This window comes from Panthera tigris, chromosome A2 (assembly GCF_018350195.1).
Source record: "Panthera tigris isolate Pti1 chromosome A2, P.tigris_Pti1_mat1.1, whole genome shotgun sequence".
Taxonomy (NCBI): Eukaryota; Metazoa; Chordata; class Mammalia; order Carnivora; family Felidae; genus Panthera; species Panthera tigris.
Window position 1 is genome coordinate 15,742,466 of NC_056661.1, and position 26,135 is coordinate 15,768,600.

The following is a 26,135-nucleotide window of genomic DNA, read 5'->3' on the forward strand; positions in this document are numbered from 1 at the left end:
CACGGACCACATCACAGACAGGTAGAGGCAGACCTTGTGCCGTGAACGCTCATCTCTGCAACACGTCGACAGCACCTCTCCACTGGTGAGTCATCCGTCTTCTTTAGAGTTAAAAGGCAGGTGCTAACCCCGGCTTGCTGGGGTCCTCTGATCCCTGCCCGTGGTGCAGTACCGTGTAAATGCCCGGACTTTAGAGCCCGACGGCTCTCGGTCTGAATTCTGCCTTTGCCCCACGACTAGAGAATTGTGGAGATGACTTAGCGTGGTTCGGGGCACACAGTCCGTGCTCGTAAGCTGACGGCACTGGGGGTGCCCTCCCCGGGAGACCAGGACAGGCTGGCCACTGTCCACATCTGTTCACAGAATAATCTCTCCGTCTCCATTTTCATTTCTTCTTCATTATATAATTTGCAACACTGGCTGCTCTCTCAGGCGGCTGTCTAGTTTCTTTTCTCAAGGTAAGTCAATATACCACTGCAGAGACTTCAGAGAAGGCGAGACTTAGGGGGAAGGGAAAGAAGTCAGCCCCGACTCCACAGCCAGACGCAAGCTGCTGATCAATTCTGGGCTTTTTTTTTTTTTTTTTTTACTGTTTTAGAACATATAGTCAAAACTGGGGTGCCTGGCTGGTTGAGTCGTGGAGCGTGCGACTCTCCATCTCGGGGTTGTGAGTTCAAGCCCCACGTTGGATGTGGAGCCTCCTTAAGATATATGCACATCTGAGGAAAAGGTCTGTGGCTTTTAGGAGATTCTCAAAGGGGTTTATGATCAAAGGAAGTTCAGAATCACGACCAATTTTACATCCTTTTGGACACCCATTCATTGGAATACTTAACAGCCAATGCTAATTGTGCAGACTTACTCTGTTGTGAGAAATTTAAGCGTATTGCTTTCTCCCGACTCACCAAAAGCATTTCCTAAACCTAAACATAGTTTGCGCTATATTCTATTTTCTGTCTGGATTGTAACTTGCTGATTTGTTTCGTATCAGACATTTACACTGCTTCCAAAGCTGAATACTGTGTTACTTGAAAAAAAAAAAAAAAGTTGCATAGATCAACACAGGGCTTTGGCTACTCAAGACAAAGAAATGAATGATCTTAACCTTTCTGGAAGGGAAACTCATTCTCAGTTACTCAATCTGCACAGAGCTGGGCGGTTCCAGCCCGTCGGCACAGCACCCAAGTTTGCCAATTATCACAAGCGAGTTTGCACGGGCCCTTTGAGGAAACGTGTAACGCCAGCGCCAGGAGGATTTTCTTGTAAAAAGGCAAGAGGGAGGCAGGCAATCATGGAGATGTGATGTTACTCTTAAGGAGAGCAGAGCCGCCTGTGCACGTGCTAAGGGCTGAAAAAGATGTTTCTGTCCCCGCGTGAGGCAGGAACACACACACATCATCTGACCTACTTAACCCAGGAGTCCGAACGGCTGGCGGGGTGGCGTTATTACGGCTCGTCTCTCACCCTTACTGATCTCACATCTTGTGGTTGAGGGGCAGGGGCTTTTCACGGAGGCGTCTTACCCCAAGGCGAGCTTCCTCCTTGCAGAGAAAGGGCACTCTGTTCCCAGGAGGACCGGCAGGGCTGATACCGTCTCCAGTCAGGACAAGGAGTCCTCAAGTCGATCAGAAAGGAAGACGTGATCTCTCCTTGTACATGCCCTTGTCTGGCTGGCTGACATTCTGCCTTTGCTACACCAAATGCCTATTCTTCTCAAAACGCCTTCTTGAGGTGCTAGCGAGGTATGGCCCTGGGTCACCGGAAATGAGCCGCTGCGTGCCGGCTCTCTGCAGGTCAGTGACCTGGCACCCCAGGGCCGGTGCTGCCGTAGCCGCCTTTGCTCTCATGCCCGAGTACATCACCCTCGCGTCCCGTCCCTGCTCCTCGTCAGGGTCACAGGGCAGAGGGAAGTGACGGCCCTGAAAGGCCGGGGGCCCCGGGCAAGAAAGGCGGCTGTGGTGGCTGCTTCCTGCCTCACTGCAAGGCTGGCCCCCCGCTGGCGGGCCTTCCATTTGTTCAAGGAGACCCCTTGGGCATAAACTGCTAGTCTCGAAAGCTAAGTGATGTTCCCTTCTGGGGAGATGCTCCGTTTAAGAGGGTCCTGGGGATCAAGAAGTCTTCAGGAAACCAGGCTCCGGTGGAGGAGGGTCGTGTGACGGGCGGTGAGGGGCCGGCTGGGCTGGGGCTGGGCTGGGAGGGCAGCTGCCCGCTTCCCCGGCCGTGACCAGCTCAGCCACAGTGCTGGGCAGCTGGGGCTTCCCATGCCTGTCTCCCCACCTCCTAAATCTAGGCAGCTAAGGGCAAGAAAAGACAGAACGGACCGTCTACCCTGGTGGGAGAGGGTCAGCCCGCGAGCCCCTGTTGGTCTGCAGAAGTCTCCTCAATGGTGGAGCCCCCGGGGAGGGGGGCTACTTGGCTTAGCTTCCGCAGTTAGCAGCTCAGGGCTCTCATTCAACAGAAAATGAGGCACAGGATGGGCAGGCCTGACCATGAGAGAGCAGTTCTTGGGGCGCCTGGGGTGGCTCAGTCGGTTAAGCTTCCGACTTCGGCTCAGGTCACGATCTCGCGGTTTATGAGTTCAAGCCCCACGTCGGGCTCTGTGCTGACATCTCGGAGCCCGCAGCCTGCTTCAGATTCTGTGTCTCCCTCTCTCTCTCTCTGCCCCTCCCCAGCTGGTGCGCGTGCGCTCTCTCTCAAAAATAAATATTAAATGAAAATAGGTTAAAAAAAAAAAAAAAAAGCAGTTCTACCCTTCCAGGAGGGCAATGCCCACACTCCACCACATGGTGACCTTTGGCTTCAAGGCCAGCTGGCACAGGATTTTATGGACTGTGCATGGGGGTCAGTTATGTGTTGTCTGTGAGGCGGGTGACAGCCTTAGAATCTTAGGGCCAATTCAGGGTCCCTCATCCCGCCCAGGCAATCGCCCCTCAGCTCTGGCTGTCTCCAGGGTACTGGAATGTGCTGCCACTGACCGGAACTCAGGTGGGTGGGTTCAGGAGATGACTACGCGCCCCCTAAAAGTGGGGCAACAGGACGGTGGGAGGACAGGAGGTGTCCCCCTCGGCCCTGACTGGAGTTCCCGTGTCTGCCTCCCAGGTGTTCATCAGAACGCACGCCATGGCTGAGTATGACTACGTGGACCCCGGCTTCTTCAACACCTCCAGCGACGGCAGCCGGGGGCACGAACGCTTCTTGGAGTTCCGCAAGGTCTTTCTGCCCTGCATGTACCTGGGGGTGTTCATCTGTGGCCTGGCGGGGAACGCGCTGGTGCTGGTCATCTACGTCTTCTACCAGAAGCTGAAGAGCCTGACGGACGTGTTCCTGGTGAACCTGCCCTTGGCCGACCTGGTGTTCGTCTGCACCCTGCCCTTCTGGGCCTACGCAAGCATCCACGAGTGGGTCTTCGGCGACGTCCTGTGCAAGACCCTGCTGGGCATCTACACCTTGAACTTCTACACATCCATGCTCATCCTCGCCTGCGTCACCATTGACCGCTTCGTCGCGGTGGCTCGGGCCACCAAGGCCTACAACCAGCAGGCGAGGCGGATGGCCTGGGGCAAGGCCATCTGTCTGTTCATCTGGGGGGCCTCCCTGCTGCTTTCGCTGCCGCAGATAATCTACGGCCACGTCCTCTATCTCGACAAGCTCGTCTGTGGTTATCACGACGAGGAGATTTCCACTGTGGTTCTCGCCACCCAGATGACACTGGGGTTCTTCCTGCCCCTGGTCGCCATGATCGTCTGCTACTCGGTCATAATCAAGACTCTGCTTCGCGCCCGAGGCTTCAAGAAGCACAAGTCTCTGAAGGTCATCTTCCTGGTGGTGGCTGCGTTCCTGCTGACCCAGACGCCCTTCAACCTCGTGAAGCTAATCCGCAGCACGAACTGGGAGCACTACACCATGACCAGCTTCCACTATGCCATCATCGTGACGGAGGCCATCGCCTACCTGCGGGCCTGCCTTAACCCCGTGCTCTATGCCTTTGTTGGCTTGAAGTTTCGGAGGAACTTCTGGAAACTCGTGAAAGACCTCGGCTGCCTCCCTTACCTGGGGGTCTCAGGTCAATGGAAGTCTTCCGACGATGCCTCCAAGACCTGTTCTGCCTCGCATCACGTGGAGGCCACCAGCATGTTCCAGCTGTAGGCCTCGGCCGGGCTTGGAGAGCCGCTCAGGAGCTTATAGGAGCATGGCTGTGCGCTCTGGACGCGACGAGGAAGGCTTTGTTTAGGACTTACGCATTCTCACGGAGAAGGCATGCGGCAGCCGGTGTGGGAGCCTGCTTCTCGGGCATGAACGCAATCTGCTCTCTTCTCAAACCCTCAGGCCTAAAGCTCAGGGTTGGGGGAAGGGCTCTAAAACCCAGAAGGGCTTTCCTTCCTCCATCCCCAAGAATGCTGGCTCCGAGGGAATGAAGTGCGACCCTTAAGACCTTAGGCCCTCCTCCGTGGGGGCTGGGACCGGATGCTGAAGGGGGAGCATGGCCACAAAACTGCTGAGGGCAGGTGACACTCCAGGCTCTCCGGTACAGAAGGTTCTTCTGGCCACTGGGAAGCGGGGAGACGAGAGCAGCCATGAAAACGAGGGCTCGTCCATCTGGCTCAGACCTCAATCGCCAGGTACCTGACAGAAATGAGATCAGGTTCTGCCTCACCTTCGGGTTTCGCCTTTATATAGAGAGATGATTATGTTCTCTTCGATTAATCTCGGAAGGAGGAACACCAGGGGACATGAACGGGCCCAAACGAATTACTCAGCTGAGGTCCCAGCGGTCCACAGGATGCTAGGAGAACGTGCAAAGCAGAGTTTACGACCATCATGGATCTAAGCAGCAGTTCTGAATCGGATTCTTGGGTGGGTTTGCTCATTTAAAAACTAAGCTGTCCAATGCCCGACATGCTCACATGCAGATAAATCATGTATCAGTGTATGTAGGATACAAACACATGCATATCAAATGGCATATGTCTTTCGTGGCTGCAAAATAAAACCCTTTTAAAGTCTCCAAGCTATGTTTATCCCCAGGCACGTTTTACTTTACCGTATGCTTGGCACATACTGGAGGTGATTACTTGTGGGCTCAGAGCATTGGGAAAGCAGTTAAAATTGTGAACTTTGAGGGCGCGGCCCGATCAAGGAAATGGAACACACCAGTGATAATGCTTTCACCGTGGCTTTCAACCTCCTGCCCAAAATGTGAGGTACGCTCGTGTCACCTCCGTAACATGGTCACACGATGAAGCAGTTCTAAATGGCAGACGCTTGTGTGTGGTTTTTAGATTAGATCCTTGTAGCCATCTGCTCTATCGGCTTAAAGTTGCCTTTCTGGCTCATGCTTCGCAAAACCACTCACCAAACTGGAGAGGACCAATCACCTACGGTGAGAGAGCGAGCGAGCGAGCGAGCGAGCGCACAGGCAGGGCGGTGGGTCCGACCCCGCTGAGCGGTGCGGCTACGGGGCTGGCGTGGAGCCCTAGCTCCGGTGCTCACTGGTGAGCATGATCAGCTGGCAATCTCTCAGCCTCTTTTGTTTTGGTGAGACATGGGCCATAACAGCCCCCGCCTCTGGGGGCTGGGGGGTGGGGGGGGGGACTTGGGACAGTGCATACAGAACCGTTAGCACAGGGGGCACTCGGGGGTGGGAGGGCCCCAAAGACGGCAGTGACAGCTCAAGACCTAGTGACACACGGAGGCCGCAGGTCTGTCCCGTGCAGGTTGGCAGGGCGCGGGAAGGGCGCCTGGCATGTCGCACGCACCCTGGTCCAGCTGTGCACAGGCCGGGCCTCGCAGGCCCACGTGACCCCCGTACCGTCTCACACTCGTGCCTAAATGCACCCTGGAGGACGGCAGCCTCACGGGACACAGGCCCTGTGGACTGAGCGCTTCCTTGCACGGCAAACTCTGCCCTTTCTATGGTGACAAGCCTGACTTTTATCTTCTTTAAATTGGCTTCAAATACAAAAAAAAAAAAAAAAAAAAGCAGCAGGAAAAAAAACAAAAAGTACAAACTGGCTTCAAAGCGGGGAGTTTCACATGCCCCCCTCCTTTGTGCGTTCATCTCAAGGGTTAGCACTTCTGATGGAGGGGCCCCCGGCCCCTCACTTCCCCAGAACGAGAGACGGAGGCCCTGCCTGGAAAGGAGGACGTGAAGAAGCCGTGACCGGGGGCCCCGCAGCCGTGCGGCGTGACGGGCAGAGCAGGGCTCCGGCCCTGTGCGTCCCGGGATGAAGTGCTCGGCCTCCTAGGGCCCAGTTCACCATCCGCACCATCGGCTGAGGGCGGCCCTCCCTCCAGGAGTGCCCGTGAGGCCCGGATGGCGCACCGTGGGGGCCAAGCTGGGGGCTGCCTGGCCGAGGCAACGGGGCCGCTGGGCTCTCCCCAACCAGGTGCCTGCCGGGCTGAGGCAAACCAGACCAGGCACCCGTCGGGCCGCGCCCCGCCCCAGGCCTGGGTTATATGCCCTCTCTCCAGGCTCCCCGCAAAAAGGCTGCGTGCGTCCTTCTAAGGCTTAGGAAAACCCAGGAATGGCACAGCAGCAGAATCTTCCTTTACCTTCTGTGTGTTCTCACTCACTGGCCCTATACTCCTCTGGACTCTCATCTGCTACGCCTGAGAGTCGGGACTCTTCCCAGCCCTCCCCTGGGTACAGAGCAGTGCTGGCAACAGAGGCCGGCACAGCCCGCGTCGGGAGCGGAGGCCTTTGGCGACGTGACTTCGTTCTGTCCACACGACAGCCCCACGGGGAGCAAGTTCCCGGCCTCGGTCCTGCTCTGCTCCTCCCCTGACTGCTCACACGCAGCAGCACGCGATGGGGCGCAGGTGGGAGCGGGGGCTGTAGAAGGGTGGGCCAGGCTGCCTCGAGCGCGGCCTCGGGGTCCGCGGGCAAGCTACTCCCTCGCCATGTCCCCGACACTTCAGGGCTGTTAGCGGTCCCGCGTGGCCGCACAGACGGGTGGTGAACGTGAACATGGGGTGACCCCGATTCCAGGGGCCGTCCGGGAGCCAGAAGCCCAGGTGATCTCAGTGAGCATTCCGGACGGAGGCATTGGTGCTGCGGGAGAGAACGGCTGAAGCCTCCCCTGCCGGCGGGGTCCAGGAGTGGAGGGAGTGGTCGCTCTGACCTCCTCCCCCAAGGGGCCCCCCAGGCGGTGCCTCTTTCATGCGCCCGGTCCTCCACGGTCCGTGGGGACTCCCAACACCGAGCCGCACGAGGCCTGGCGTGCTCGTCCCCATGCTTCAGGTGAGTAAACTAGTTCAGAGAGATTAAGACCCGCCAAAGCTCACCCGGCACAGCCAGGGCTAGGACTCCGGTGAACAGCCTCTTTCTCTGCCCCCAAGTGTTGGCCAACAGAGGTTTCCTGCAGCGGATGCGCTCAAGGTACCGGCCAGCTCCGTCCTCCTCACGAAGGGGGAGAACGCTGGGCTAACCCGAGCACAAGGTGGCTTTTTGCCTTCACGGTCACTACCGTATCCTATTCTCGTTTTGTGTCTGAGATACAGGCGTCCCATCTCCCGGCCAGTGATCAACCGACCCCAGCCCCCCAGCAAAGCACTCTGACCGGGAAGTACCAGTTAGTTACAAAGCAATTACTGGCAAAGGTGCCCCGAGGGTCAGGGACAGTCTCGACGACTTTAGCTCAGTGTCACTGGGCACTGGGAGAGGTTTTTCCTTGGAGAAATACTGGGGTACCAGGCGCAAGCAGGAGACGGGCCCGGCTCAGCGCCTGGCATCACAACGCACGCGGGACATCACAGAAACGAGGCGCCTCCACGGGAGGCCTCCCAGGTGCCAGGCACCAGGCTCGGCGCTTTACACGCACCCTTCTCATCGAATCTTCCTGCCGGTCCCAGAGGGGGACGGTCCCCATCTCTCCTAGGGGAGGGCACTGAGTTCGGGAGGCTGCGGTACCCCAGCCCACGGAACCTGGAGGTGGCAGCTTACGCTCCGACCAGGTGTCGGATTCTGGAGATCAAGCTCTTCACGGCCGTATGGCCTGTTCGTCTCGTGACCAGAAGGGGAGGCCAGGCCGGGATGGAGGCAGAGCGGAGGCCGAGAGACCCAAGGCCCAGCCCTGTGACGGGCTGATGAGAGCTTTCCCTCCATCTCCGCCTGCCCCCTCGGTGCCGAGCACAGAAGGACACCTGGTCCCTGGAGAAGGCCGAGGGGGAGCTCGGCTGAGCGTGGGGAGCGGGTGCGGATAGGCTTGTCTGGAGGGCTCTGAAGAACGCCATCTTTTCTCCCCAGGGAAGGGGTTGTGCTTCTGTTTCTCATCAGTGGGGGCCAGTGGGAGGCTGCTCAGGGGTGTGGGGACCTCTGCCTGTCCCCTCACTGCCAGGAAGGGCGAGGCAGACAACTTCATTGCCCGCAGAATGTGTATACGTTGCAGGGCGGGAGGCAGAGCACAGGCTTCTGATGTGTACATGGGGAAGTGGGGCCCTGAGAAGAGAAATGAACTCTTTGGAATGAACCTCAAGCCTGTGGACGGAGGGAGGGGTTCTGGGCTCAAAGCCTAGTGCTGACACTTACAACCCCGTGCCCTGGAGTGGCTTATCTGGCCTCCCGAGGCTTCAGCAGCTTTACCTGTAAAATGAGGACCGTAATCCCTAAGCCTCAGAGGGCTGGGCAGGGACCGAGCGAGGCCACGCACAGAGGCGGCCGGCACAGGAAGGTGCCCGGCAGAGTGGCTTTCGACAACATGGCTTCCAAGCAGCCTTCTTTCCTCTGTGGATTTGGACCCACCCGGTGTTCAATCCCTTCCGGAACACTTCTTACTTTGGACTTGCTGATTTCTTTCTCGAAGTGTTCCATCAGGGAGGCTTACGCAAATCCAGGCTTACCGCCTGCACTTTTTCAGGGTCCTGGCGTTTCTGATCGGTCTTAGGAAGAAAAAGAACGTACGACAAAGCTACCAGAGACACTTGGGTCTTCTCTGATGCACAGAGATGGCGTGTGAGGGTGCAGGCCCTTAGCTGAGTAGCAGAGGCCGCAGGGACCGCAGGCTCCCGACTGCCAGGCCCAGATCCACCCTAGGGGCCGCAGGCCAGCGCACTGGTGGTTTCCTTTCCCTGGGACACTTCCCGATTTCCCGGGACCGAAACACAGGTATTTGTCAGCGGTCAGAGTGCCTTCTGTTTCTGTTCTTACTGGCAAAGGGGAAGGTGAGGGGCGAGGGAAAGAGGGAGCTGCAGGGGGTCACTCTCTCCTGCAGGCGACAGCCAAAGGCCGTCCTCCCAGGTCTGGAGGCCCCAGTCCTGCTCACCTCACCACCTACCCACCTGGCGGGGAGTACAGTTGCCAGGTGATGGCGGCTCCGTGGCTCAGTGCCCTTGGGAGAACACTGCAGGCTATGGGGTCAGGGGCACTTCAGGAGGCGGGGGTTCCAGGAAGGGAAAGGCAAGGCCCAAAACCCCGGAAGCAGCACTGCACAGGGGCTGATGGGCTGGGTGATCCTGTGGGCTCTCTCCATCAGGCTACAACACGAGCGTTTGGTCACCCTCTAGTCAGAGGGGAGTGTGGAGGGATACACGTAAGCCTAAAATTTCTTGCACTGAGTGCTCCGTGAGGATTCAATACATCTCCTGCACGGCAGAAATCCTGGCTGATTAATCCTAGCCCTCCTCTGAGTCCTGGGCAGGAAGAGAGGGACAGAGATGTGAATGTGGGTATTGGCCAGGTGCATCACGAAACTCCCTAACTGGAGGGAAAGTGGGTCGAGAAATGCCTGGACCCGGGGGGGCCATGTAAATTCTTTCTTGGCTTTTGAGCAGTCTGTGCTTTGCTGTAGAAACCGCATCTAAGCCCGATACCAGGGGCTGAGAGACGCTGAGCAGGGCTGCCGTGGGGGGTGGGGGGCTTGACCTTTTCCTGTGGGTCCCCTTGGCATAAACTCTTGACACGGAAACATGGTGGCACTTCGTGAGGTTACCTCATATTATTTAAAAATTGGCCTTTGCAAAACTCTCCTCGCAAACCTGGTTGGAAAACAGCTGGCCTGGAAAAACGGGAAGACTGGTGGAGAGTAAGTACCAACGGACCAGCAGGACACAGAGAGACACGAGGGGTGCACGGCGGGGCAACCGGGTGAAGAGGCAGTGGGTGGGTGGCCGTCCGCAAGCCCAGGACCCTCACCTGGAACTTCCAGTCTCCAGAACTGTCCCGAGCACTGTTCTGAGGCACCTTCCCTTAAGCAAAGACAGCCAATCCTGCTTCCAGAGTCTCACTTTCCTGGTCCTTTAATCAGGAGGCACAAGGGCCCGACACCCAGTGAGCACACAGGAAGTAAAGGTGAGGTCTACTCACTGTTCGGGCATGTTAGGGTCGAGGGAGTCAGTTTCGGTGGGTGTCTCAGGCGAGGAGCCCGACTCCTGAATCTGGCACAGCTCCTCATCGGTGATGATGTCAAACGCGGCATCGTCCGGCGGCCTGCAGTCCGCGTCTACACCTGGGCCACAGAGGCGGGTGGGGAGAGAAGAGACACACGCAGTTACGCACAGGATGGGGAGGGGACGCCGGGAGGCGAGGGGCTGTACCTGTGCGGGATGGGCCACCGGGACACGCTCTAAGTGCCCGCTCAACCCACAGCTACTCTGTCTGGATGGGAGAGAAATGGCTGCTGAGACATTCCAGAAAGCGGTGGGGCCTACAGGGAAGCTGAACACATGAATTAAGAGATTGCTCTGAAGCTCCTCAGTCGGGTCTTAAAGAGATTCAAGCCCTTACATATTCTCTGAGGCCTCTTATTCAGAAACAAACAAACAAAAAACCTGTCAAAACCTCATCAGGAAACAACCTAACAGAAAAGTAAACACACTTCTCTGCTGCTGAGTCCTTGCTCCCGAAGACACAGACACGACTTGTTTATGCCTCCTTTGAAACCAAGATTCTGTCTGGATCCTGTGTTTCCATCTCCATCCACTGGGGGATGGGAAAGACCCTCCCTCTGCCCGAGGTGGCAGTGACCGCTGTGCTTCCGACTGGGGGACTTGTGTCTGACTTTGCAGGCCACTCAGTAGGAGGGACGCCGTATGGACATTCCTGTGCCGGCCACCTACCCACACGCACGCTCCTGCATACAGCACGGAAAATGTGACGGCAGGCCTGAGGCGAAAGAAAGGCAGACAGAAGGGAAGATAGAAAAAAAGGAAAGACAGAAAGAAACGCAGATAGACAAGGAGACAGGAAATGTCAGAAATCAAAACAAGTGACCTCGGGACTCTGGCACAGTGCCACCCTCTGTCATCACTGGAACACCTGCCTGTGAGTCAGGGCAGGGGAGATTCCTGGATTGTTTAGCAAGAACAGTTCACGAGAGCTCCAAGTTTCCAGCCGGTTCCACCACAGGGCTAGTGGGACAGGCCATGCTCTAGGAAGAGCAGGACGTGGGGCTTGAGACACAGGCTGAAGGAGGAGACCAGAGACTGGTTTCCTTCCATAGACCCAGTCACACTTCTGAATCTACCTTCTGAGGCTGGTAGAGAGAAGGAAGGAGGATGACAAAGGAAGGGACAATGAGCACCAGGTGCCCCAAACGAGGGAGATTCACTGAGAGCAATCAAAGGAGACTTAAACAAGTGGAGAGCTATACATGTTCACTTATTGGAAGACTCAATTTTGTTAACATGTCAATTCTCTTCGACGTGATCTAGAAAGCACATCTCAGTCAAAATTTCAGCAGGATTTCTTGTAGAAGCTGACAAACTAAATTCTAAAATTTACACGGGTACAGGAAACCATCAAAATCCCACAGGACAAAACAGACAGCAACCTCTTTGACCTCAGCCTCAGCAACTTCTTACTAGACATGTCTCCAGCGGCAAGGAAAACAAAAGCAAAAAATGAACTATTGAGGCCTCATCAAGATAAAAAGCTTCTCTACAGTGAGGGAAACAACCAACAAAACGAGGCAACCGATGGAATGAATGGGAGAAGATATCTGCAAGCGACCTATCTCCTAAAGGGGGAGTATCCAAAACCTATAAAGAACTTGTCAAACTCAACACCCAAAAAGCAAATAATCCAGTGAAGAAACGGGCAGAAGGCATGAAGAAACACTTTGCCAGAGAAGACATCCAGATAGTTTCACAGACACATGAAAAACATGCTCACCATCACTCGCCGTCAGGAAAATACAAATCAAAATCACAATGAGACAGATGCCACCTCACACCTGTCAGAATGGCAAAAATTAACTCAGGAAACGACAGCTGTTGGTGAGGACGCGGAGAAAGGGGAAGCCTCTGGCACTGTTGGTGGGAATGCAAGCTGGTGCAGCCGCTCTGCAGGATGGAGGTTTCTCAAGAAACTGAAAACAGAACTACCCTATGACTCGGCAATTACACTACTGGGCATTTATCCAAAGGTTATAGGAGTGCCGACTTGAAGGGGCACATCTACCCCACTGTTTATAGCAGTGCCACCAACAACGGCCACGTTACGGAAAGAGCCCAAGTGTCCATCGACTGCTGAATGGATAGGGAAGATGCATGTGTGTATGTGTGTACGTGTGTGTATACACACATACGACGGGGTATTACTCGGCGATCGAAAAGAATGAAACCTTGCCATCTGCAACAACACGGAGGAACTCGAGTGCGTTATGCTAAGCAAAGTAAGTCAGTCAGTGAAAGACAAGTATCATACGATTTCACTCATCCGTGGAATTTAAGAAACAAAACAGATGAACTTAGGAAAAATAAAAACACAGAGGGAGGCAGACCATAAGAGACTCTTATAGACAGAGAAAGACTGAGGGTTGCTGGAGGGGAGGTGGGGGGGCGGGATGTGGTGGGCATTAAGGAGGGCACCTGTTGGGATGAGCATTGGGTGTTATATGTAACTGATGAATCACTAAATTCTATTCCTGAAACCAATGCTAGCCTATACGTCTAGTCAGCTAACTGGAGTTTAAGTTAAAACGAAATAAAATAAAATTTACATGGATATGCAAAACACCTAGGATAGCCAACACTCTGATAAAGAACAAAACTAGAGGGGACCCGCTCTACCTGATTTGAAGACTCATTAGAACACCATGGTGATCTCGACAGTGTGGTATTGGTGAAAGAGAAGGCACATGGATACATGGGATGAGTCAGAAAGTCCGGATACAGACCCACATACATAAGAGCAATTGATTTTAGAAAATGGTGCAAAGGCAGTTCTATGAGAATGGACTTGCTAACCAATGGTGGTGGAAACACTGGACAGCCGTATGCAAAAAAATGAATCTCTACATGTGGCTTGTAGCATACACAAAAATCAATTCAGAATGGATCACAGACCTAAAACCGTGAAATTTCTAGGAAAAACAAACAAACCAGGAGATCTTTGTGTCCTTAGGGTAAGCAAAGATAGATATGATCCCAAAAGATAAGAAAAAAATTGATCCATAAGGCAAAAAAAAAAATTGATGGATCGGACTTCATGAGAATTCCAACCTTCCGTGTTTTGGAAAACGTTTCCGCTCTTTGTAAGGTGAAAAGACGGGTTTCTGGTTGGGAAAAAGGTATCCGTGAAACAGATCTATTAAACAAGTTCTACCCAGAATCTATACAGGACTCCCAAAACTTGATAAAAAAGAATGAAAAACGCGTTTGAGGAAGATACTGTTTGAGGAAGGCTGTGTTCACAGTGCATCCTGCCAACTCGACGTGGTTCTTCGTACCCAATATACGGAACGGGGCCTGCCAACCTCCTTGATGGTCCAGTTAAACAAGAGGGGAACTCACGGGATCTCGGAAGGCTGGCTGACCTGCGCCCAGGCAGAGGCCAAGGAGGAGCCCAGAGGGACCAGCCGCGGGAGACGGTGCTGCCTGAGCCGGGCCCAGCCTCGCTCCTGCCCCTGTCAGGCCTGCCTCGCTGCTAGTCTGTATCCCCAGGGCAGTGCCGAGAGGGCAGCCTGGCCCGCCCGGCGGGGCTGTGCTGGGAGCAGGGGCAGAGGGAACCGGATCCCACTTCCTCTCCCCGAGCGCAGTGAGAGGGCGCGGGAGAACGCGTCCTCCTCGGCCTGCCGTGGCTCGAGCCACAGGAAGAAGGTGAAGGATGTGGTCATTTCCACGCAGCTCTGGGCCCGTGGCTGCTCCGCTGGGAGGGCGGGGTTATTGGGGCTGAGGCTCCGGAGGCAGTATTATCCACGGTGTGGGGGACGTCCCACTGGTAGCGCACGGAGTTATGAAGTACACGGACCTCGCATTAAGTAACGCTGAATCGTATCAGGAGAAAGTTATTCACCTTTCAATTCTCTTTCTATCCTAACTACATAAAAACGGAAAGTCTCAAATTGGCGCAATACATTTTTGGTGCCTCTCTAACGCCCGAGTCCGGAAAACACTGAATTAAGCTGACCAGCCACGGGGGGGGGGGCACCTAAGCACACGGGGGCGGGGAGGGCAGGGGCGGGAGCCTGACCTTGGCCTCCGGTGGCCTGGGGCCCGGCTCGGCCTGGGGCCGGCGACAGCGCAGGGCTGGGCTCTCCCTGGCTGGTGCCCGAGCTGGCGCTGTCGGGGGAGCCGGGGCCGTCACTGAACTTGCGGAAGCAGGCCCTGCAGCAGCGCTCCTTCTTGCCGCCGTGCTTGGTCAGGACGTAGTTGTTGCAGCAGTAGTAACAGAAGATGCGGCCACAGATCCTGGGGTGAAACAAGCACGGGCCGTGAGGACGCCGCACCGCGGGCCTTGCGGTCTGCCCGGCACCAGAACCGGGCTCTGGAGGCCACACGGCTCCTCGGGCGGGGCTCCGCCCCCACTCAGGAACGTGGCCTCGCGGTCAGTTTGGTGAGATGCCGACTGAAGCCATCCTGACAAGCCCACCGGGAGGCGACGTTTTATTTCCCCAGGTGCCGGGAGGCAGGGGATAGGGTACGTGGTCGAGCCCGCCTTCTGGGACACACTGACGTGGGGGTTCAGAGGCTCTGAGGGGCCACAGACCCACCCGGGGCCGTGCTGATGACTTTCTATCTGCCTTGGCCCCCACTGAGATTTATAGGAATAACTCTGCCTACCCTTCCTCGGGCCCTAGGAGGGTCTTTGCCGTCTGTGTTCTCCCAGCAAAGCCTCAGCCCCCCGTCTCCCTGGGCTCCAGGAACGCAGCCTTCCCTCTGGTCCCCGCAGCCTGAGGGAGGCCGACGGCTGCCGCTCTCTGGCTGCTCCACAGCCGGGTGGGTCCCCTTGACTCTGCCCGCACCCCTGCACCCGACCTCTGCCCCCTTCAGGGATCCCTGCACAGCCCGCCAGGACCCACACCTGGCTCCGCAAAGACCGGATGGCCACGTGCTCCTCCCAGACACACAGCGGCGCCTGCGCCCCGCCCGCTGACCTGCAGTGGTGCCTCCGCACCATCCAGCTGAACTCCCGCTTGCAGTCGTGACAGTGGCTGGCCTCCGCGTCCCCGAGCCACCTCTCCTCAGCGCTGAGCTTCTGCTGGAACTCCAGGGCGTCTGACTTTTGCCAGAGAGCATCCTTGTCCCTGGGACAGAGCCACATCAGAATCAGAGAGGAATCCATGACAACAGCAGGGTGATCCCGGAATCACGTCCGAAGACCGAGTGCAAATTTCCCAAGACGTGGAAGGAAGATTCACTCCACTTGGAAACACTCGTCTGTCCCCTGCATCGGTCCCAGACTCAGCTGACGGCACGTGTGTGCGGGCAGAGGGGACCGTGATGCACGTACGGGGTGCCGGCGGCCGCAAAGAGCTGCCAGCACCCGCACGGGCCACACACTGCTCAGGGATCTAAACGATGCTGTACACGGTCACCTGGAGTTTAAGGTGTAACAGGCTGTCATAATTATAGGACACACGGCGTGCTCCGAGCCCAAGGACCTCGAATGTACTGCCCACACGAATCATACATGTATTCAGAAACCCTTATGTGTTTATGGTCTGCTCAAGTAACAAGTAATCGTTGGAGATGAAAGGCGTCCTCGCCGGAAAGCCTGATGGGATGTTACTTTCCCTCACTCCTCAGGGAGATGCTATGCGCTCCGGGAAGCAAGACCGGAAGCACAGGGAGGCTTTCCAGAAAGGTCTGGCAGGTGTCAGAACATGCCTGACACACAGGGCAGATGCGCACAGAGGTTTCCGTGTTGCTGCTATTACAGCTTCTGACCTGGGAAGGTTTCATTCTTTCCTAGATGGAACCCCGGCCACCATCCCAAGGTCAAGGCAGCCCTGACAACACCTGAGTCCCAAAGAGTAACACTAGAGCCACCGAGGTCCGGTGACAAACTGATGCCACCACCAGAAATGGACTCCAAGGCCACAGACTCTCCCCTTAAATACAAAAGCCAGGGCATGCAACTGACAGGTTCTTCAGGTGCCTGCTGTAGTCAGGAAGCAGGAAGACTCATGCCCTGGACCAGCATCACCCTCCCCGCAGGTCCACAGCCCATCCCTTCTGTCCCCAGGAGGCCAGGGACCCACTCCCTGAAATGCAGGAACGCAGTCAGGACTCGGGCTTCTCCATCACACGCCTCAAGAACATGTCTGAGCTCACAGGTCGTAAGTACCCTGAGTCCCAAATCTGCAAATCGATGATATGTGGGCAGAGGTTTTACACTTCCAGATCAGGTGGAATTTAGTGTCACCATTTTGCAACCCCAAATGAATTGGCAGATTTAGGCAGTGCTTTTAGGCTGCGAACATCGCAAAGAATGGGCTAATCAGATCTTACGTGGGCTCCTGAAGGAAAAGACCCAAACTATAAACCAATTCTATGAGGCGTTCTTGAGAGAACATTTTGAATCTGGGTCTGAGCCAGCCTCTAGTAGAGCAGTGGTTCTCCACTCTGGCTCACTGATCCCTGGGCCCTGCTCCCAGAAATTCCAGTTTGGTTGGACTGGGTAGGGTCTGGACGTGGGTATCATTTTAACAGCTCCCCTAGGGACTGTAATGTGCACGTAGGGTAGAGAACCACGGCTCTGGTTTCGGCTAACAATTCACAAGAAATAACAAAGATTGGGAGAACATGTTACGTGGTGCCATGGAGACACAACTGGCAAAATCCAGGCTGTGGGAAACTCTACCGGACGAAAGACCTAGCTTCCTCAAAAGTAAATTGTGAAGAAAAAGTTAGAGACACAGTGGCCAAATCAGACTAAGCAAGAGAGATCTAACATCTCGCCATGCAACGTATGGATCCAGATCCTCATTAGAAAAAAATGTAAGGAAAAAACAATAGGAAAAACACGAAACTGACTAGATGCTTAATGATATTGGGAACCACGGTTAATCTTTAAGCACGGCGATGACACCGTGGTGGCACAAAATGGAGAGTCCTTGTCTTAAGAGAAGCACGTACTGAAACATTTGGAGATGAAATAATATATCTGGAATCTGCATCAAAATAATCTGGGGGGGGTGAGGGACACGGCGGGTCTCTGGATGAAACAAGACTGGCCGCGAGGTGAAGGACGCTGAAGCGGGGGGCAGGTACTTGGGGTGCACTGTGCTGGCCTGTTGCTGTACATCTGCAAATTTCCATATGAGAAAGTTAAGACTTTAGGGGCGCCTGGGTGTCCCAGTTGGTTGAGCGTCTTCTGACTCTTGGTTTCGGCTCAGGTCATGATCTTGTGGTTCGTGAGATCAGGCCCCCCGTCGGGCTCTGCGCTGATAGCGTGGGGCCTGCTTGAGATTCTCTCTCCCTCTCTCTGCCCCTCCCCAGCTCGTGCGGTCTCTCCCTTTCTGTCTCTCAACATAAGTAAATAAACTTAAGAAAACAGAAAAATATAAACAAGAAAAAAAAAACGTTTTGAACCACTCTTGCCAACTTGAAAAGTCAGGCCAGTTTCACGTGAAAGTCCGGGCTTGCACCTTTTCTTCAGAGGGGAGGCGATGTGGCAAGCCGGGCCCGATGCCTGTGCGGCACCAAGCGGCAGGAGCAGAGCACGTGTGTCCTCCGGGTTCCGAGGGCCCAGCCGGCCCGGCTCACACACTTGCGATGCCACCTGCAGGTGTACGGGTTGGGAGGCCCGGCACTGGGGAAAGGTGGGACGGAGGATAAGGGGAAAAGGGCTCGTGAAAGAGGGGCAAGGGGATGGAGAGATTCCTCAGGATACGAGACGGCACTTGCCGTCACTCTCGTGGCTACGCGCACAGAGATTTGAAAAATGATTCCCCGGCAGTGTGACAACACAGACTCAGCTGAGCCCTGGTGGGAACGGTGAAATCCGCTCGTACGAGGCTGCCGAGGGCCCAAGCAGCCCCTGTCCGTGTGGGAGGCCTTAACAACACAGCACAGACGGACACGGGCCCCCTTCCCGCGAACAGACCTTTCAAGAACGGCTACCTTTCTTTACAGAGAAACCCAGCTCGGGGCGGGGGAGGGAGGGGCAGACAGCTGCTCGCCCCACGCTCTCACCTGAGCAGCTCGATCAGCCTCTCCTCCAGGTACTGCTTGGTTCTATTCAGGTCATCCAGGTCCGCGAGCATCTTCTGGTCATTCTTCTCCCGGTTCGTCACCTCCTGGCAGAGTCTGTTGTAATACTCCTGGATTTTTGTCGTGGCCTTTTCGAGTTCCTTCTGGGTCCTGGTGGAGGGGTGGGGAGTTTACTGAGTGGCTCCTACTTCCGGCTTCCCCCAGGCCTCTGGGCTAACCCAGCCCTCTAACGAAGGCTCCCACCATCCTCCCAGCCTTTCCCCCTCACGGTGGGGGCGCCCCTTGGTACCACCCGCTAGCAGGTTACGTACCCTCCTGGCCTTCAAAACCCCCCTCGCACACCCAGACTCTTCACACACGAGCCCCTGCAGCCAATACAGTGGACATTCGGGGAGGGCAGGTGACCTCAGGCTGCTGGGAGCACCTCAGCTGAGTTAACTCCACCCAATTGGTTTTCAGGCCGCACTGAGGTTATGAGAGAAGCCCCACGGGTATGGTTCATGGGCTGGGGAGGTTTGCAAGAGGAAAACAGAGTCGGGACAGAAAGAACACAGGAGTAGCTCCCTGGAGGTGACCACGCGGACGAGGACCCGTCTCCCAGGTGTCTTTGGGGCTCTGTGCACGGGGCGGGTGCTGGGCACACAGTGGGCACTCGACGGGCAATGCCAGGTGCTGACCCGACGGCCCGGAGGCCTCAGGAGCTCTGTCCCCTCGTCTCCGTGGTGCCAAATCATGGTCCTCCTGGCCCTGCCCACACCACCCGCGGCTCACCTGGCCCCGAGGGCAGTGGTTTCCCAGGGATGTGCTACAAACCCCCAGGCCTGGCAAGGCATTCACAGAAGCTCCACGAGACAGAGGGCTCTGCAGAGACTAATTAATCTCTATCTAATCCAGTCTTCCCACGCCCAGTATAAAGCTGTCGGGAAGTGGTTTACTAGACACCGTCCACCAAAATGACCCCGTGGGCGTGCACCCGATGAGTAAAGTAAAATCCAATCCTGGGCAGGCGGATTATGCGACATTGAGCAGCTAAAACAACTACTCTGAGATCTTACAAACATGCATTTTTTTTTTTTTTTTTAATGCCACCAACTTAGGAGGTTCTTGCTACTTTTATTACCGCGTGAACACGACTGGGCAGCAGGAGCCCTACGGGGTCTGAACTCTGGAGGAGTCAGATGGGAAGAGATGTACATCCGGGTTACTGAACACCCAGCGTGCTCTAGATCTCACGCTGGGCCTGGGCCCACCTCAGAAGCCGGGCGGTGGGAGGCGATGAGGGACGGGCAGAGAATGGAAAGCCTCAGGACAATGCCGGGTGCCAGTCTTCGCTGGGGGCACCCGGGTAACTGGGACCCAGCATCCCCGGCAGGACTGGCTTGGCCTCATCACCAAATGATGCCCAACCCCAGCCCCCCCGCCCCCCATCGCCTGAAAGTGAGGAGGCTCGGGGCGGCCTCGGGGCTGCACAAGTAGGGCCATCCTCCAAGGTTAGACAGTCATGATGGAGGGTGGCAGCACCATGGACAGACACAGACGCAGCGGCAAGAGTCTGCAGGAAGACAAGCCGGCCTGGTGCTGGGCACACTCACTCACCCTCGGCAGGTGCCCGGAAGGCTTCCCCAACCCCCAACCTGCAGACTCTCATTTCACAAAAGAAACGAGGAAGAGCTCGAGTCACAGCTCGTAGTGGGGAAGCATGCACACACACACACACACACACACACACACACACACACACACACGCCAGTACCCTAACACGAGACCAGATGCAGAGCTATCTGTCCGACTACTTTGGTGGGGCAGTTGTCAGGGAAACAGACTCGAGCCAAACGGTCTGGCCTGCGCTCCTGTTGCCATCACCTACGTGCTGTCGGACGCCGCCGGCCCTCCGGGGTACGCTTCTGGCAAAGCCCCTTCCGAGCCTGTGGCTTTTCTTGGAAAAGGTCTTCTTTCACCCGATGCGAGCGGCCGCGCTTCTACGTGACTGCACCAAAGCCCTCCTTCCCCGAAGCCCCCACCGCTGGCTGTGCGGGCGGACCGTGTAACTAACCTGTCCAAGCTCTCGCGCAGGACAGCCCCCTCCTCGTCCTTCTTCCGCAGGGCAGCCTGGCACTCTGCGAGATGCTTGCTGGTGCAGTTCAGCTTCTCTCCCAGCTCTGCCCGGGTGGCCTGGCACAGGACATCGGGGAGAAGACGCTTAGCAAGAGTGTCTTAACAAGAGCCCTCGCGGCAGGCCGGGAAGGGACCTGGCTCTCCGCCCCACCACACTCCTGTTTGTAATTCTAGCCCCCGAGTATTAATTGCAAGGGGTTGGGGTGCTTGGGGGGGGCCGCAGGAATCCGAATCTCGGAGGGGTGGCTGGGGGCAGGGCTCCCCCTGGGTTCAGAACCACCGGCTCAAGAGACGCCTGCAGAGACGGCTGAGGAGCACAGTCTGTTTCCTTTCCATAGGGCTGGCTGGAAACCACAGCTGGCAGCTCCAGCCAGGGGTCCAGGAGGTAGAAGGCTGCGGTGCACACTCAGGATGCCTACAGGGCCGTACGGACGGGAGCTCCGGCTCGGGAACTGGGAGCCTTGCGGGCGGCCCTCCTAACAGGTCCAGTGGAAAGCATGCCGGGCCCTGTTCCCTGACAGGCGCACACACTGGGGTGGGAACGACCGGGCAGAGGTGGGCACCCCAGGCTCCCGGGCCGCTGGTCAGCACACTCCCCGGGGCCTACCTTCAGCCTCTCCGCAGCCTCCTCGGCGGCCTGCAGCTGCCGGCCTCGCTCCTCCAGCTGGGCCCTGAGGCTCCCGCAGTCTTCACTGGCAGCCTGGAGATGATGGGAGAAGGGTCGTCAAAGTGGGGTCCTGACATACGGAGACCCCCCCCCCCCCGCAGCCCCATTCCCCTGAATGGGTAAAAACAAGCTACCCCTCTCTTCTGCACCAAACTCAGTAAGCTTTGGGCTTCACTGGTGACAACATCCTTTCAAGCTTACTAAGAAACTGAGTTTGGTCCTCAAACTTAGGGTTTAATTTCTGGAAGAAGAAAAGTGCCCCATGAGCCACACGGAGCAGCACAGGATGGGTGACACAGCGCGGGAGGCACATCTGTGTCTGGGAGTGAGCACAGACCTCGGTGCAAACGAGCAAGTCTGGAAGCCCAAACCCCACGGCCATCCTGCTCGTGTCCTGGGTCGTAGCCACTCTTAACCCTTTTTCTCTGTGCAGTCCCGAAGGCACGTGGGAGCCCGCTGTCTATCCCAAGGGCTTTGTGACAAACTAACTGAGCCAGTTTCTTACCACGGCGCCTATCATCAGGATGGCACGTGAAGGGCCAGAAAACCCAGGGACAGGGCTCGCAGGCGGGACGTGCTGGTGCCTGCAGTAGGTTCTAGAGGCTAGGGCAAGGGTCTCAAACTCACAGGCCCAGAGGGGCCGGGCAAGTACCTAAACGAGTGTAAGGAAAACACCAAAGGGTGCGTGTGTCCTTGAAAGGGGGCAGCCACCACCCAGCTCCTGGCGACTGCTGCTGGGTGGCAAGGAGGGCACAGTCTCTGAGATCTTCTGAGATTTCAAAGGAAGCCCCCAGACTGAATTTGTAAACATCTGGCTCTTTAAATGCTGGCTACTAATTTTAAAAAGCCACTCCGTGTGAGCCAAACCCGTCTGCAACCACCTTGGGTTTAGACTTCTGGGCTGGGGCGTTGCTCTGGACACGTGCCCTAAAGTGTCAGTGCGGGGGGGCGGGGGAAGGGTGCTGTGGCCTAGCCATGTCTGCCCGGCTGCCCGGTACATTCTTAGGCCGTCGCGTGCCACATGGCTGCAGACGCGTCCTATCCTCTCGTGGGCCCGTCGGGCCCCGCCGCAGCGGGGGTCGAGGCCGGGACTACCTTCAGTCTGCTCTGGTGGTCCATGATCTCGGTGCTCAGCTGGAACTTGAGAGCGCTGAGCTCCTCGCGTGCGGCCTCCTGGAGGCTCTGCGCCCGCTGCTCGGCCTGGGCCAGCTGGGCCTGCAGGCCGGGCAAGGAGCGGGCCGCCTCCTCGGCCACCTTCAGCCTCTCCTGCAAGCTGTCCTTCTCTCGCTGCAGCCCAGCCACTCGGTGCTCCAGGCCCTCCCGCTCCCGTGAGGCCGCCTCTCTGGCGTCACGGAGCTCCCGGACGGCGCGGGCCAGGGCCTCCTCCGCCTGCTGTTTCTCCACGAGCTGAGTGCAGCGGTGGGCGTGGGGCTCGGCTGTGTCTGCGCTGGCCCCGGGCAGCTGCTCCCGCGGCTCGGCCTGTCCCAGCGGGGCTTCCCGGGAGCCGTGTCCTGCCTGGGACTGCTCCTCCTCGGCCCTGTCCTCCCGCGGCGCCCCTTCGTGCCCCGAGCCCTGCGGCGGCTCCCGACCGCGGGCCTTCTTGAGGGCCTCGTTCTGCTCCTGCAGCCGCTGCACGAGGGCCCTGTGCTCCCTCAGAGCGGCCTCGGCCACACTCAGCTGGCTCTGGGCCTTCTCCCGGTCACCCAGGGCTGCCTGGAGCTCGGCCTGGAGGTCTGACACCCCCGCCTCCCCCTGCCGGGCCTCTGGCTCTGCCTGACTCGGGGCCAGCCGGGCCCCCGGCTCCCGGGGGGTGGTGCCTTCGGGGGGGCCGAGCCCCTGCTGGCCTTTCTCCGCACGGAGGGTCTCGATCAGCTGGGTCTGCCGCTGGCACTGGCTCTCAAGAGCCTTGAGCTCCCTTTCCTGGGCCTCTGCCCGCTGCCGGCACTGCCCCACTGCCTCCTGCAGCTGCTGGCACTCGGCCTCCTTGCTCCGCAGGGCGGCCTCCTTCTCCGCCGCGTGGGCCCTCATGGTCTCCTTGGCCTTCCTCACGGCCAGGAGGCTCGCCTCCATCTGGTCTCCCATGTGCCGGATGCTGGCCTGCTCAGACTCCAGGGAGGCCAGGGAGCTCCGGATGGCCGCCTCCCGCTGCTGCAGCGCCTGGTAGTCGGCCTGCAGGGCCTGCAGCTTGCCCTCGAGGAGCTGGTTGCGCTCCAGTGCTTTCTGCAGCTCCTTCTTCAGCTCCCCGTCGGCCTGCGGGAGCCTCTCCTCCCGTCCGCCCCCTGGCGTCTCGGGGCCACCTGTCTGGCCCTCCTGTGGGCTGCGCTGCCCCTCCTCCGGCCCCCCGGAGGCCTGCCGCGGGGTGGCGCCCGGGGGCCCCGGCTGCTCGGCCAGCCGCTCCAGCGCCCCCACCTTCTGGCTCAGGTGGTCTCTGTCCCGGGCGAGCTGCTGCCTCTGCTCCTCCAGGTCACCCACGTGCTGGCTCAGCTGCGCCAGCTGGGCCTCCAGGACCCGCAGCTGCCGCGCCAGAGCCCCGGCCTCCTGCTCCAGCAACTCCTTCTCCCGTCGCCGCTGCCGCTCCTCCTGCCTCACCTCTGCCAGCTCCTCCTCCAGGGAGCTCAGGTGGGCGAGGGCCTCGTGCAGCTGTCGCCGCAGCCGGGTGGCCTCCTGCCCCTTCCCGGCCAGCTCCTCCAGCCGGTGCTCCAGGCCGGCCCGGGCCTCCTCCTTCAGCCGCAGCTCCTCGGCCAGCTGCGCCAGCTGGGCGCTCTGCTGCCCGCTGAGCTCCTGGACCTTGGCGTGCTCTCTCTCCAGGGCCCGAAGCTTCTCCCCCAGCTCCTGGGTCTCCGGCGCCGGGTCCCCGGGGAGGGGCTTCCGCCGCCCCGGCGCGTCCGGCACCGGAGCAGGCACCGAATCTGCCTCCCGCTCTGCCGACCGCGGGTTCTTCCTGTCCGGCGAGCCCCACGCGGCCTCGAGCTCCCGGGCCAGAGGCTGCAGCACGGCCTCCAGCCGCCGCAGGGCCGAGTGGGAATCCTCCTCCTTCTCCGCCACTCCCCGCTCCAGGGCCCGCAGGCACTCCTGAAGCTCCTTCACGGCGCTCTGTGTGGCCTGGGTGACCTCCCACTGCTTCTGGAGCTCGGCCACCAGGCGAGTGAGGCGGGCGTTGTCCTCAGCCGAGGCGCGGCCCCTCTCCCTCTCCGTCTGCAGCTGCTCCCCCTGCAGGCTGACGGTCGCCCTCAGCTCCTGGTTCTCTGTGTCCAGCTGGTGCACCTGCTCCTGCAGCTGCTTCTCCCGCACCTCCAGCTGGTCCAGCTCCAGGCGCATCTCGTCGAAGCCCTCCAGCGCCTCGTTGTGTAAGGGGCCGCTCAGGTCAAAGCTGGAGGCCGTCTCCTGAGTCTGGGGAGGAGAAAGAGGACACAAGTGGCTTTGGCACGGAAGCTACGCGGCCCCTGGGAAAAGCGCTCGAGTTTGATGAGAACAGAGACCAAAATACAGCAATCACGGGACGTAAGGCTGGTCTATCGAGCTAGCCAAAGGGCTGGAAGCACGAGCTGCAGGAGGTCAGGGCGCATCCTAAAGGCACACCCCACACACGTGAGCTCCGCCCGGGGCCTCGGAACCCGCGTGTCCCATCCAGCCTCCCGTAGCTTTGGGAGCGTAATGGACACTGGTGCTTAGATTCGTTAAGTTACGTTCAAATTATTGCCCACCACTGCTCCAGACCTACAACTCCTGTTGTGATTCAACCACAAAACAGAGTTAAAGCTCCATTTATTCGCCAGTCTTAATGCTTTTCCTATTTTTTACATCTTGTTCTTAACTGCACTGCTCTTTCCTATAGAACTACATGCAGCTATGATACATTCACTTGCTAACACAGTTAACAAAATTAACCCCGCCCACGAACACCGCCTGAGCACTCACTGGTCTATGTCCAGCCCGGAAGCACTGTGCGTGCACTCCGTCACTCAGTCCGCAACATCACCTCGTGAGCTACGATGACTTTCATGCCCCCATTTTCTAGATGAGACAGCTGAGGTTTCAAGAGGGTGAGTGGTCTGCCCAGGGTCACACAACTCACGGGGGACAGTCAGCTGCTTTGAACCCAAGTGCCAAACTGCTTCGGGGCACCTTGGGTGGCTCAGTCGGTTTAAGCGTCCGACTTCGGCTCAGGTTATCATGTCACGGTTCGTGGGTTCGAGCCCCACGTCGGGCTCTGTGCTGACAGCTCGGAGCCTGGAGCCTGCTTCGGATTCTGTCTCCCTCTCTCTCTGCCCCTCCCCGGCTCATGCTCTTCCAAAAATAAATAAATAAATATTAAAAAAAAAAAAAAAAAGATACTTTAAAAGCTTCTAACAAAATCTAACCTCCAAGAGGCCTAAATTCTCTTGGGTTATAAAAACCTGGACTGTAGGAAGCACAGGGTATAACTGAGGGTTTACGTTGCTCTGGCTGGAACAAAAGGTGTCTGAGAACAGCCCCTCCCCCCGCCCCATTGTAAGCAGCAAGGACATACGCTGGCTGACACGGTAGGGAGGAAGTCCCCAGCCTTTCTGGCATTACCTGCAGGTAGTTGCTCACCAAGCTGCTCATGCTGGAGCTTCGGCTGGGGGGTCTCCACAGGTAGGCAGAGGAGCCAGCGGCCAGCGTCCTCCTGTGGGGCCACAGAGCAGACAGGCCTGGGTCAGAGCAGGAAATACACACGCGCGTACGTGCACCCGGGGGCCTTGGTTATCACAAGGCACCCAGTGGTGGGAGGGGGCAGTGCCCTCCCAGATAGAGCGTAACAAGGCAAAACCCATCAGCTTCTGCCAAAGGGCAGATTTACGTGGGTCTACAGCGGTTGCACTCCACTGCTGAGTTTCAATGTAAGGCCTCTCCACCCGCTGCCCAAAAAGAACGAAATGAACATATTACTTCCCAATTTTTGCTTTAAATTTTCCTTACACCTCTGTTCCTGTCATAGTCTGCTCGTGAGGGAAAAGTG

The 26,135-nt window shown here is 57.6% G+C and overlaps 2 protein-coding genes across 2 annotated transcripts in view; one reads left to right on the forward strand and one right to left on the reverse strand.

Moving 5' to 3' along the window:
* The window catches only part of FYCO1 (FYVE and coiled-coil domain autophagy adaptor 1), a 74,241-nt gene that overhangs the window by 21,997 nt on the left and 26,109 nt on the right, over window positions 1-26,135 (reverse strand). Inside the window, exons 7-14 of the mRNA XM_042978758.1 lie at window positions 25,712-25,802; window positions 22,250-24,544; window positions 21,095-21,187; window positions 20,426-20,544; window positions 18,355-18,522; window positions 15,312-15,461; window positions 14,408-14,625; window positions 10,301-10,442 (exon numbers count right to left, since the gene is read on the reverse strand). Of these exons, the coding sequence (XP_042834692.1) occupies window positions 10,301-10,442; window positions 14,408-14,625; window positions 15,312-15,461; window positions 18,355-18,522; window positions 20,426-20,544; window positions 21,095-21,187; window positions 22,250-24,544; window positions 25,712-25,802 (3,276 nt within the window). The remainder of the gene's footprint in view (window positions 1-10,300; window positions 10,443-14,407; window positions 14,626-15,311; window positions 15,462-18,354; window positions 18,523-20,425; window positions 20,545-21,094; window positions 21,188-22,249; window positions 24,545-25,711; window positions 25,803-26,135) is intronic.
* CXCR6 (C-X-C motif chemokine receptor 6) lies at window positions 13-4,146 on the forward strand. Its single transcript, XM_007088408.3, has 2 exons — window positions 13-85; window positions 3,100-4,146. Exon 2 carries the CDS (start codon window positions 3,121-3,123, stop codon window positions 4,144-4,146), a length of 1,026 nt encoding a protein of 341 aa, XP_007088470.2. The 5' UTR covers window positions 13-85; window positions 3,100-3,120.